Source organism: Mustela putorius, unplaced genomic scaffold, assembly GCF_011764305.1.
Source record: "Mustela putorius furo isolate JIRA1106 unplaced genomic scaffold, ASM1176430v1.1 tig00000139_pilon_pilon_pilon, whole genome shotgun sequence".
Lineage (NCBI taxonomy): Eukaryota > Metazoa > Chordata > Mammalia > Carnivora > Mustelidae > Mustela > Mustela putorius.
Genome location: NW_025421293.1, coordinates 6,220,630 through 6,232,912, shown reverse-complemented (window position 1 = coordinate 6,232,912; position 12,283 = coordinate 6,220,630). Strand labels below are relative to the sequence as shown.

The 12,283-nt window shown below is 52.3% G+C and overlaps 1 protein-coding gene across 2 annotated transcripts in view; it reads left to right on the top strand.

Moving 5' to 3' along the window:
- HIP1 (huntingtin interacting protein 1) overlaps positions 1 to 12,283 on the top strand; it is a 139,805-nt gene that overhangs the window by 115,556 nt on the left and 11,966 nt on the right. For both annotated transcript variants that reach the window (XM_004761643.3, XM_004761644.3), the window contains exons 10-23: positions 868 to 943; positions 1,057 to 1,197; positions 1,734 to 1,831; positions 2,199 to 2,271; positions 2,946 to 3,129; positions 3,629 to 3,717; positions 4,238 to 4,354; positions 5,910 to 6,011; positions 6,188 to 6,331; positions 6,487 to 6,622; positions 8,193 to 8,279; positions 8,464 to 8,571; positions 8,653 to 8,786; positions 12,079 to 12,189. In XM_004761643.3, coding sequence (XP_004761700.1) covers positions 868 to 943; positions 1,057 to 1,197; positions 1,734 to 1,831; positions 2,199 to 2,271; positions 2,946 to 3,129; positions 3,629 to 3,717; positions 4,238 to 4,354; positions 5,910 to 6,011; positions 6,188 to 6,331; positions 6,487 to 6,622; positions 8,193 to 8,279; positions 8,464 to 8,571; positions 8,653 to 8,786; positions 12,079 to 12,189 — 1,600 coding nt within the window. The remainder of the gene's footprint in view (positions 1 to 867; positions 944 to 1,056; positions 1,198 to 1,733; positions 1,832 to 2,198; positions 2,272 to 2,945; positions 3,130 to 3,628; positions 3,718 to 4,237; positions 4,355 to 5,909; positions 6,012 to 6,187; positions 6,332 to 6,486; positions 6,623 to 8,192; positions 8,280 to 8,463; positions 8,572 to 8,652; positions 8,787 to 12,078; positions 12,190 to 12,283) is intronic.

Sequence of the window (12,283 nt, the reverse complement as noted above, 5' to 3'; positions counted from 1 at the left end):
GGCACGGTCCTGGTAGCTCTCTGAGGCCTCGGTGTCCCTGAATTTGGGGAAAGCGCCAATGACCTCAGAGGGACAGTCCCAACTTGGGGTTGGAAGGGCTGGCATGAGACCCCAGGGGTTCAGTGTATTGGGCTGAGCTGGAGGAGACTGTGTGTTGCGGGGAGAGGGCACAGAGACCCACAATCCTCCTTCCTCTCAGGAAATCTGTCCGGTGCTCTCTGCTTCCTCAGCCTTCCACGTTTTGATTCCAAATGGGGACCCGAGGAGGAGAGGAAAATGTGCTTTCTTCGTTCCTGTAGCCTCAGGATGGGGACACAGTAGAAATGGATCACTTTTCTCCAGCGAGGTCCTGATGAGTTAATTCGAGTTAATGCCTCTGTGCGTGGTGCTGTGGCGAACCCAGCTCAGAGGGGCTTAGTCTCTGCCTTCTAGAAGCGTCTAGTCTAACTGGGGAGATAACACAGAGATCGAGAACAAAGAGATCTCTCTCAGGAATAAAGTTCCCTTCCCCATCCCTGTGGTTAGGACAGTGAATGTATTTTCTAAGCCCAACGTTCCCGGGAAGACACCTGCGAGGCAACAGCATCAATTCTACAGAGATGCCAAAGTTTGTTCTAAGGTGACCCTCTCTTCCAGAGGGTTTTGCCCTTTGACTACCTCTTTCTCATCACCACATAAGCAAGCCCGGGCTACAGATAACCTCTCCCTGCAGCATCACAATTGAATCCCAGCGCCATGGAGGTCATCTCCTTGACAGCCCGCGCCTTTGGGCTGGGCAGGCAGCCGGACTGCTGGGGAAGGGTGGGGGGTGCTGCACTGTCCCCGACCCCGGCCCCCAGCACCCCTCAGGCCCTTCTCCATCCCCAGGTTGAAAGATCTGTTCTACCGCTCCAGCAACCTCCAATACTTCAAACGGCTCATTCAGACCCCTCAGCTGCCGGAGGTAAGAGCGCCCAGCCCCGCGGTGGGAGCTGCTGGGTCCTGGGTGCTCTCAGATCTCAGGGATGGGCGGGCCTGGCGGGTGACACGGTTTGAGGGTGTGTCCTCCGTCTTCAGAACCCACCCAACTTCCTGCGGGCCTCTGCGCTGTCGGAACACATCAGCCCTGTGGTGGTCATCCCGGCTGAGGCCTCGTCCCCAGACAGCGAGCCCGTCCTGGAGAAGGATGACCTCGTGGACATGGACACCTCCCAGCAGGTGAGGAGCACCTGACTGGAACCTGAGGGTTAGGGTCATAGCAGGGGGCGAACCCCGCGTGCAGCCCCTCGAGCTGCCCCGTACGTGCAGGGGAGAGGACGGGAGAGGCTCTGACAAAGACCCTTCGGCCATCACCGAGCTGGATCATTTTCTTCTTCTTCTTCTTCTTTTTTTTAAGATTTTATTTATTTGACAGACAGAGATTACAAGTAGCAGAGAGGCAGTCAGAGAGAGGAGGAAGCAGGCTCCCTGCTGAGCAGAGAGCTCCATGTGGAGCTCGATCACCCTGGGATCATGACCTGAGCCCAAGGCAGAGGCTTTAACCCACTGAGCCACCCAGGCGCCCCTGGATCGTTCTTCTAACTCAAGTGCTAGCCTAGACTCGGGCCCTGCCCTGTGGTCTCTAGGAGGGACCCCAGGTGGACATGAACCCAGTTAAGAAAGGGTCCCCTTTTTCTACATCTAACTCCTCTGACCCCCGCACAGAAGTCTCTAGACCTTTTAACTTTGTCCTCACTCCTTTCCGGTCACCGCAGAGTTTATTCGACAACAAGTTTGATGACATCTTTGGCAGCTCGTTCAGCAGCGACCCCTTCAATTTCAACAGTCAGAATGGCGTGAACAAGGACGAGAAGTGAGTCTGGGCTGGGCGCTGGCAGGCCGTGCAGAGACTGTGTGAAGCTGGGGGTCCCGCTGGCCACCCTCAATCAGGGCGGGATGCTTAGCGACACGTGGGCGTTGTAGAGAAGTGTCACGACCCTCAGATATCGGCCCCTGGAATCCCAGAGGGAGATGAGGTGAGGCTGAGCTAACCCGGGGGTGTTAGATTCGGATCTGGTAACGCGGAGGGACTTAGCGTAAAATTGATGGAATTTCAAAGAACTTTCTCCATATTAACACCAGCTCTCAACTTCCTCCCCTGCTCTCCCAGCTCGCATTTAGAAGGACAGGGATGGAAGGAAAGCACAGTGGAAGCAAACTTGTTCTCCTTCTGTTCCCAGGGATCACTTAATCGGTCAGCTGTACAGAGACGTCAGCGAGCTGAAGGCACAGCTGGAGAACGTGAAAACGGAGGTATGAGTCGGGCCCTGATCTGGTTCTGGGCTTCGCCGTGACGTGACATGTTCACGTGAAACTCGCTTGGCAGAGACACTTGTCAGACCCCATTTTAAGGTGGGAGGTGCAAAATAGAAATGCAAATAGAAATGCGAAAGCCAGAAGGTCCTGGTCCTCCCGCAGTCTTGGCGGTGCTGCATTTCTGTCATTCCTACCTTGACAACGGCTTCTGAGCCAGTCCCCGTGTCCCTGTGGTACTTGGAGAGAACCACGATCTCCAGCTGGCTTTGAAGCCAATGGTGAGAAAGGCCTGTTCCCCTCCCATGGCGATCGGAAGGTCTGGTGGCTGTTTGCAGGGTCTGGGGCGGTAAACAGGACTGCCCCTCCGGCCCACTGCTGGCTGGAGGCTTCGCTCACAGGGACAGGCAAACATCGCCTCCTCCCCCATGCCAGCTTGTCCAGGATTGCTCCCAGGCCACTCTAACAGACCGGAGCTCCCCTGTTGTCACCCTTTGTTGGCCGGGTGGCCTGGAATGAGCAGAAGCCTCCACTCCCATGAGGCTTGGTCGTGGGCTTGTAGGCACATGTGGGTATTTATTGGATCAGTCCTGGAAACTGGGAGGACCCGCTTCTCCTGTCCAGCCCAGCCCAGAGGCAGAGTGCTGGGGCTCACCGCTGAGTGTGTCCCGCAGAGCCAGCGGGCCGTGCTACAGCTGAAGGGCCGGGTCAGCGAGCTGGAGGCCGAGCTGGCGGAGCAGCGACACCTGCGGCAGCAGGCGGCTGACGACAGCGAGTTCCTCCGGGCCGAGCTGGACGAGCTAAAGAAGAAGCGAGAAGACACGGAGAAGGCCCAGCGGAGCCTGACGGAGATAGAAAGTGAGTCCGTTAGGCTGGGGTAGGAGCCCCAGAGTCACGCGAGGCTCATGGGGAAGGATGGGGCTGGATGGCAGAGCCTCAGCCCGGCGTCTTTCCGGAAGAACCATCTAGAAGGACCTTGGTGTCACCAGTCAGAGGGGTGGGTGGGAGCCCACACAGGGGAGAGCCCCACGGGCTCAGAATGTGGGGACAGGAACCAGGAGGTGACAGTAGGGTGCCTGCCTGGGGGAAGGGGTGTCCGAGGGAGAGCTGGCCTAAAGCCAAAACACACCAAGTGTGCAGAGCTCAGGAGGTGTGAATCTGTGCTGCGATCTGAATCTGGGGGTGGGGTGGGGGGCTTTTTTTTTTTAAGACAACTGTCCATAGGATTTTTAAGGGCGAAGAGGGTGTCGGCATTTGTGAAAAGAAAGAAGGGTGTCCTAGGGACTCTGGCTTATGGGAAGGCAGGCACAGGGACCCAGCAGGGGTAGGCTGCTCACCTTGGCTATGGACCACACAGGGAGAGCCCAGGCCAACGAACAGCGGTACAGCAAGCTGAAGGAGAAGTACAGCGAGCTGGTACAGAACCACGCCGACCTGCTGCGGAAGGTAGGGCCCTGCGCCAGAGGCAGCTCCGTGCCTCTGCCAGTTCCGAGCGAGGCACCCTCCTCATGAAAACCACTGCTTTGTCAGGCTCCCTGGCCTTCCATTTCTTGACTTTCAAAGCCAGCCCCCATTGGATTATCCCCCACCTTTATTATTCTTTTATTTTATCTATTCATTTATTTTTAGGGTAAGATCGAGCGGGGTCAAAGGGAGGGAGAGAATCCTAAGCAGGTTCCATGCCCAGGGCAGAGCCCGATGTAGGGCTTGATCTCACAATGCTGAGATCATGACCCAAGCCAAAAATCAAGACCCGACTGAGCCACCCAGTTGCTCCTATTCTTTGAATACTTGAGCATCGAGCATCTGAAGATGACAGCTCTCTTCTGGCTTCTCCCTGGGTAGAAACGTGATTTCTCTGTCCAGCGGTCTGAACGCTGCCCCTTGTTCTGGAAGGGGGGGAAGGCTGTCCCTGAGCTGTGCAGCCCAAGATGAGCCAGTACGAGACACTGTTCTATCCCTACAGAATGCGGAGGTGACCAAACAGGTGTCCGTGGCCAGGCAAGCCCAGGCGGATTTGGAACGAGAGAAGAAAGAGCTCGAGGACTCTTTCCAGCGCATCAGCGACCAGGCACAGCGGAAGGTGAGCGGAAGGAGGAGAGCACGAGGGGTTAGAGGCCTGGCGCCATGACAGGGTACCATGAACACCTGGGGCCGAAAGAGCACCCATGAGTCGGTGGGGGTCGGCAGGCAGGTCCATTGCAGTAGGACATGTCGGAGGGAGGAAACCAAGTGCCTTACACTTAAGAGTCGGGGCTTGCTGTAATTCAGCAAGTAGGAAATAATTCAGAGTAGGAAATAAGAGTCTGTTTCCTAGAAGTAAAAGTTTCATGAAGCAATACTCCTCCTTTCTCTGTGGATGCATTTGGATTTTTCTTTTTTTGCTCTGTTTATTTCATTTTATAATTTTTTAATTAAAAAAAAATTTTTTTTAAGACTATTTGAGAGAGGTAGAGTAGGCAGAGCGGCAGGCAGAAGGAGAGGGAGAAGCAGGCTCCCCGCTGAGCAGGAAGCCAGATGCGAGGCTTGACCCCAAGACCCTGAGATCATGACCTGAGCCAAAGGCCGACGCTTAACCCACTGAGCCACCCAGGCGCCCCTTAATTTTTTTATTTTTTTAAAGATCTAATTTTACGAAGGTTCGGGGAAGGGGCTGAGGGAGGGAGAGTCTTAAGCAGACGCCACACTGAGCACAGAACCCCACGCCGGGCTCGATCTCACAACCCTGAGATCACGACGTGAGCCGAAACCAAGAGTCAGATGCTTAACCAGCTTGGTGCCACCCAGGTGCCTCTGTTTATTTCATTTTTTTTTTAAAATGTTAGCTGTGAATGCTAATGGATTGCAACCTGCTCTTTGAAAAATAGACTTATGAGAGAAATAAAAAGAAGAGTGGTTTCAAGATGGTAAGATTCAGCATCACACCAGGTGTTGGGGTGTCTGAATTAAAGATCCAGTTCTCGGGGTGCCTGGGTGGCTCATTCATTAAACATCTGGCTTCAGCTCAGGTCATGATCTTGGGGTTCTAGAATAGAGCCCTGCCTTAGGCTCCCTGCTTGGTGGGAAGCCTGCTTCTTCCTCTTCTACTCCCCGTGCTTGTGTTCCCTCTCTCACTGTGCCTGTCAGATAAATAAGTCAAAAAATTTAAAAAAGATCCAGTTCGGTATCAATTAAATTCAATTTAAAATACAAAAATATAAAAATATAAAAAACACTTTTCTATTAAAAAAAAAAAATCTTGTTCTACTGTAATCAGTATTATAAGCGGAAGCATGACATTTAGGAAATGTCCCTGAAATTCTCCCTTCGACCTTCCCACTTAGTCAGAAGAAAACCTTCTGGAACATTCTGGATTCTTGCCTCTTCTCACCCACTTTTGGTCGGATGCATCCAACCTTGCATACAAAAGGGTACACAAATCTCCCATTGATAACTTGGGGGACTATTTTGAAGATTTTATTTTTAAGCCGTCTCTACAGCCAACATAGGGCTTGAACTCGTGACCCCAAGATCAAGAGTTGCACGCTCTGACGACTGAGCCAGCTGGGCTGCCTGATAGCTTAGGGATTTTTGTATGTGTTTTTCCCTGGCAACCACCACCCAGACAAGAGTGCTCCTGGGTTTTTTTTGTCTTTCAGACTCAAGAACAGATGGAAGTACTAGAGAGCTTGAAGCAAGAACTTGCCACCAGCAAACAGGAACTCCACATCGTCCAAGGCAGTCTGGAAACTTCTGCCCAGGTGAGCATCACGTTCCTTCCCGCATTTTGTTCCTGTCGTGCTCAGCGTGTGCCTGGGGGAAATGAAGGTGGAGACCTAGAGATACCGCCTCTGGTTCCGTGTAGCCTGCTGGCGGGTCCGCACTCCTGGGAAGTGGACCATTTATTTCTCGCTCTTGAACCCTGCCGACATTGCAGTCAGAGGCAAAATGGGCCGCCCAGATAGCTGAGCTGGAGAAGGAGCGGAGCAGCTTGGCGCACGCCGTGGCCCGGCGGGAGGAGGAATTAGCGGCCCTGCAGGAGCAGCTGGACCACACCCAGGGGGAACTGTCCCTCGCAAAGGCAAGTAACCGATGCTGCCCGCCTTGTTGGCGGTAGCCTGGGTTAAGGTAGCATGGGTTAAGGAGGTGAGGAATCCTAGCTGTTGGAAGTGGCCGCTGCTCGAAGGTTCGTGATGGGGTCTGTGTCTGATTCTCACCTCCCTGGGCCACTTCCAGGAATCAGCGGGCCAGCTCGCCAAGGACCAGAGGAGAACGCTGCTGGCGGAGGCAAGGAAGGCCGCGGAGCAGGTGGTCCAGGACGCCCTGCGGCAGCTGGAGGAGCCGCCTCTGATCAGCTGTGCCGGCTCTGCAGGTACCTGCCCCTTGCCTGCCCGTACGCGCCAACTCAGCGGTCAGTGCTGACGTCAAATCCCACGTGACACTGAGCTCGGGGGTTCTTTGCCTGCTGCACAGCGATGCCCAGGCTCCATGCTAAGATCTGTTCAGCCAGAAGCTCAGCCTGGGCGGTAGAACTTTCTAAAGCCCCCGGGGGTGATACCACGGCTCTATGCAGTGGGTCACGCTGATGAAACTCTCACTGGGAGCAGAGCCCTGATAGCGAGTGTAAGCACAGGGGGAGGGGGAACCGACAGCCCTGCTGCTCTCTGAACAGAACGTGGCCTGAACGACGAGGTGGTTGCTCGGGAGCCTCCAAGCCACACGGGGAGCTGTGAATGTGGCGGGGCAGGAACGCAGAATTCCCACCGTCCGTGCATGCACAGGCCCACTCTGCCTGTTCCGGAGTCCTAAGGGCATGCGGGTTGGGCAACGGGCAGAGCCAGAGCAGCTCTTGGGTGAGAGAAGCGGCCTCAGATGTGGCAGGACAGCCAGGCCCGAGACACCAGTGGAGTCACGGATAACAGCTCCGAAAGGGCCCCCTGAGGACTAGCAGGGGCAAGGAAACGCTGAGAGCTGACTTTCCCGATCAAATAGAAACTTCTGCATGACGCCTGGGTGGTTCAGTGGGTTGAGTGTCCGACTCTTGATCTCGGCGCAGGTCATGGTCTCAGGGCCTTAGGATCGAACCCCCGGTCAGACTCTGTGCTCAGCGGGGAGTTGGCTTGAGATTTTTCTGTCTCCCCACTTCCTCTGCCCCTACCCCTGCCTGCACACATGAACACTCTCTCCCTCAGATAATCTTTGGGGGAGAAAAAAAAAAAGAAACGTCTCCATTTGGGGACGTCCACAGCAAGGCCTGCTCTGATTCAGCAGGGAACCCATCTGTGGGGGAACACAGCGGTCTCAGAGGAAGGAGCTCACTGAGTACCCAGTTTTCTGAGGGAGTGCCAGGAAACGGGGCTGCCGTGGGCAGATTCTGAGGAGAGACTTTGTGAGCTGGGCTTAGACATGAGCCAGTGGAACGGAAGAACCGGGAGGCTGGGCGGAGGGTCACACACACAGCTGACGCTACCAAGCACGCATATGCCAACCGCCGTGGTAAGCGCTCCACACGCCTCAGCCCAGTGATTCCTCACTACGGTGCCGTGAGGGGGCCCCGTGACTCTGTTTCCACCTGAGGAAACAGGCGTGGACAGCCTGACGGAGTTGAGGGTCTGGGCTCAACACTGACAAGAGTCTGAGGTCCTTGAAAGACGTATCGGGAAGGCCCGGATTGGATTTGGGCAGGCGGTCCTGAGAAGGGAGAGGCTTACTCTGGGCTGCGGATGTGGTTGCCCTGGCTCTTGGCTAAGGGACCAGATGGGCAGCTTTTGAGGTCCTGTACGAGCGCAGTCAACCCTCTTCCCTCCGCCCCCCACCTTAGGGCAACTCCTGCAGGGCCCAGGCCACTCGAGAGGGGCTCCTCTGTCACATGCCCCCCCCCGGGGGGGAGAAAGCGGGTCTGACAACTCCGACTCTGACTTGGCCCTGTCTACCCCTCACAGATCACCTTCTCTCCAAGGTCAAGTATGTTTCCAGCTGCCTCGAGCGCCTGGAAGAAAGCTGGAGGTGCTATCTGGCCTGCCCAGAAGGTAAGAAAGGTGGCAACAGGGTCTGTTGCTTGGTGACAGCTGGGTCACGTTCAGAAATGCTGGCATGTGGAAGTAGCGACGGGTTCCTCCGCACCAAGAAAGGGGTCTCTATATAACTGGTTGAGCAGGGAAGGACGTAGGGAGGTGACACAGCCCTCAGCAGCCCCCTTTAAACTCCCGGCAGCTATCAGTGGGCTCCTCCACTCGGTCACCCTCCTTGCCCACCTGACCGGGGACACCATGGCTTATGTGAGCACCACCTGCCTTCGAGCCCCGCCGGAACCCGCCGACTGTAAGTACTGGGGCCGGGAGGCCGGGCTGGGCAGCAGGGGAGGTCCGAGGCCTTCAGAAATCCTGGTCATTGCATCTCCAGTGCTGACCGAGGCCTGCAAACAGTTTGGCAAAGAAACCCTCCTCTACTTGGCTTTCCTGGAGGAGGAAGGAACGCGGGAGAATGACAGCACTGCCATGAGGAGCTGCCTTACCAAGATCGCCACCATTGCCGAGGTAGGAGCCGAGTTACTACCAGGGACAGGTACAGTTACTACCGGGGACAGCTAGTGAGTGCTGGTGATCTGCCTGGGACTCTGTGAGGTCCTAAGTCGGTACATCCCACACTTTGCACTTGACTCAAGGAAGGGAGAGCTGGCCCGGAAAAATCTGACCCCTGAACGACTTTCCGGTTATATGTCATGCGTTCCCCGTGTGCTGAGAACCTGCTGTGTGTCTGTCACTGTGCTAAGCGGTATCAAAGAAGGATAAGCATAGTTTCTCTGTTTTCCAAGATTTGTATCTGGTTGAGCAGGTTAATGCCTACTGTGCGAGAACTGGGTATTTATTGATTTAATAAAGATGCAGTGAGGACGTCGTACATCATGGGAAGTGTGTTGGATGTAGTTGTACAGGGACAAGTAAGACATGGTCTCTATGGGAAAGGAAAATAAGAAAATCACCCATTTCTGTACAGTGGGATGAGAGCAGTGATCAGCCGTATTTTAAGAGTTCAGTACAAGGCATTTACTTAATTCCAAAGATGGGTCATGATATTAAGTCCAGGGAATGAAGAGATGAGGGCCAGAGTTCAGATTTTCATCCTCCCTCATCTGAACTCTTTTAATAGCCTTCTGATTAGTTTTTCTGCCTCTGGCCTCTTCTTTCTCTGATCTCTTCCAAAAACAGAGATCTGATTATGATTCTTCATTTGATAACCAAAGTCAAATGATGTAACGTGATGCCCAAGGACTGTCACAGTCTGGCCCTTATTCATCTTCCTGGGTCCCTCTCACCCATCACCTATACCTTGCGGTGTTGGTGGCTAGCGCTACAGTGTACCTGCCTACCTGTCTCTTTCCCCCATGAGTCCTTAAAGACAGAGCCCATGCCTTTTTCACGGTGTCCCCTTGGTCCCTGGCATGATATCTGGCAAAGCCCATAAAAAGATCAGATAGGGAGGAAGGTTCATACTGGGGAGAAGTGGGCAACGAGGTAGGGAATCATGAAGGAAGACTACGGATAACGGTGAATTGCTAACCTTTCTTTCACCGGAACGACGTGATTCTGGTGGTATTTTAGTGTTAAATAAATTGCTGATGGTGGCCTAGGGAGCGTTACTCCTTTTGCTGGAGATATAGAGTGCAGAACTGAATCTCCGTACACACACGCAAAGTGTGTAAGAGACTATGAGATGGGGATAGAAGTTAATTTTACAAAGCAAAGTGTGAGAGGGAGATCCTGGGCAGGTTTCCTTTCTGGCAATAGGACTGACCAGATGTTTAGAAGCTCATCCCAGGACAGGACGTGGAAAATGCTTAATAAAATTTGGGGAGAAAAAAATGACAATTGAATCTGAATTGACTGAAAACTAAGGGAATTCTCAGAATCAGAAACCAAAAGGATGCAGGAGCTAGTGTGTTTTCCATCTCTTGGCCTAGAGCTTGGATTTTAATGGGCCACACATACAGAGGACAGTCAGAAATAAAACCTAGACCCAAGTAGGGTCAAAGTTTGGAATGCAGAGACTTCCTTCCCAAAACAGAACTTGGAAAGGTCACATCCTGAGTGAACTCTACTGGAGAGATCCTGTCTCAACCTTGGTTATGGAGGCGGGGAAAGGAGGCAATATGGCCACCTAGGGAATTTCTAACTACAACCATCTATTGGTGGTTTCAGGGTCCAATTCTACTACCTGTATGGCCTGGAAAAGACCAAACGGAAAATTAAAGTAGTCAGGTAGTTAGGGGCCCAGGTATCTGGCAGACACAGATCCAAATGGTCTCTGAAGGTGTATACTTTGACTCTAAATCCCAAGGAACTTTCAAAGATAAAGTCCCAAGGCATGTAAGTTCACCATAAATGCGTCCAGTATATTAAAGAATTTTTTAAAAGGTATTAAGGGTGGCAGAGGAGTAAGATATTTTCAAAAGTAACCAGATATATTTGAAAAACAACCACCAAACTTCTAGAAATGAAAACTACATCATTGAAAGTCACGACTTAGTATACAGATCCAACAGCAGGTTAAAACAAAGCTGAAGAAAGAATTAGTAAACCGGATGATAGAACCAAAGGAATTATCATAGACTATGGACCGGATTTTATGAGCTGGAGTGTAGAAGTTAGATATAGAATGTTTAATCGGGGTTTCAGGTGAAGATAATAGAAAAGTGATGTCCTTTTCCCCGCTAAGTAACATTTTTAGTTCTGTGTGTTACAGACTTTTATCTACACGTGCTTTTTCCAGCATTCTGTGTTTGAGTTTCTTCCATGCAGATGTGCTCATTTTCACTGCTCTGTAGCATTCCGTCGCACGATTACCTCTCAAGTTCTACTTCTCTGATGTAGTATCTGTTCATATTTATTTACACATCTATGATAGATGTGTAAATCTATAGGTCTATTGTTGATGGACGCTTGGGTTCTTTCCAGTTTGGGGCTATCACAGATGTGCTGTATGGTCACTCTGGGGCCTATCTCCTGATGTAAGAGTTTCCCTGGGGATAGAATTACCACATTATAGGGTGATTCCCACACATGGACTACTGAGGGAATGAGCAGTTCTAGGAAAATGCGTACAGTAGGATTCCTTTTAATTAAAAACCACAACAGGGTGCCTGGGTGGCTCAGTGGGTTAATTAGCATCTGACTCTTGGTTTCAACTCAGGTCATGATCTGAGGGTCATGAGATTGAACCCCAAGTCAGGTTCTGCAGTCAGTGTGGAGTCTGCTTAACTATTAAATAAATAAAGTCTTTAAAATAAGTAAATATCAAAACATACGTACTTAACATTATAGGTGGGGTTTTTTGTTTTTTTTTTTTTTAAGATTTTATTTATTTATTTATTTGACAGATCACAAGCAGGCAGAGAGAGAGGAGGAAGCAGGCTCCCTGCTGAGCAGAGAGCCCGATGCAGGGCTCGATCCCAGGACCCTGGGATCATGACCTGAGCTGAAAGCAGATGCTTAACCAACTGAACCACCCAGACACCCCATAAATAAATCTTAAAATAAAATACCTCCCAAGCCACAAATACAATATATTGTGCAACTGTGGGGCAGGATCCAAGCAGCTACAACTGAGTGGCCTTGTAGGCTTAGGCAGGGATGGCTTTCTGGAAGGAGGGGAGTAGAATGTGAGGTTCTGGGGTTCACACAGTGGCAAGTTCCAGACAAGGCCTGCACAGGAGGCCCCTTCGTGGATTCCAGAAATGTGTTATGTGATAGGGCCCTCCTCTCCTGCCTTCTGCCACGGGAGAACAAAGAGATCAAAGGGTCATTGCAGCATTTGTGATGCTGTTCCCAGGAGCTCCTGCCCAGAGGCCTGGACATCAAACAGGAGGAGCTGGGGGACCTGGTGGACAAGGAGATGGCTGCCACGTCCGCTGCCATCGAAACTGCTACGGCCAGAATTGAGGTATGGAAGCGTCTGGCAGTCTCCCAAAGCCACGCTTTTGCAGCTTCCTTGTGGGGACATTGCCCATTGGATGTCTCTGACTTGTTCATGAAGG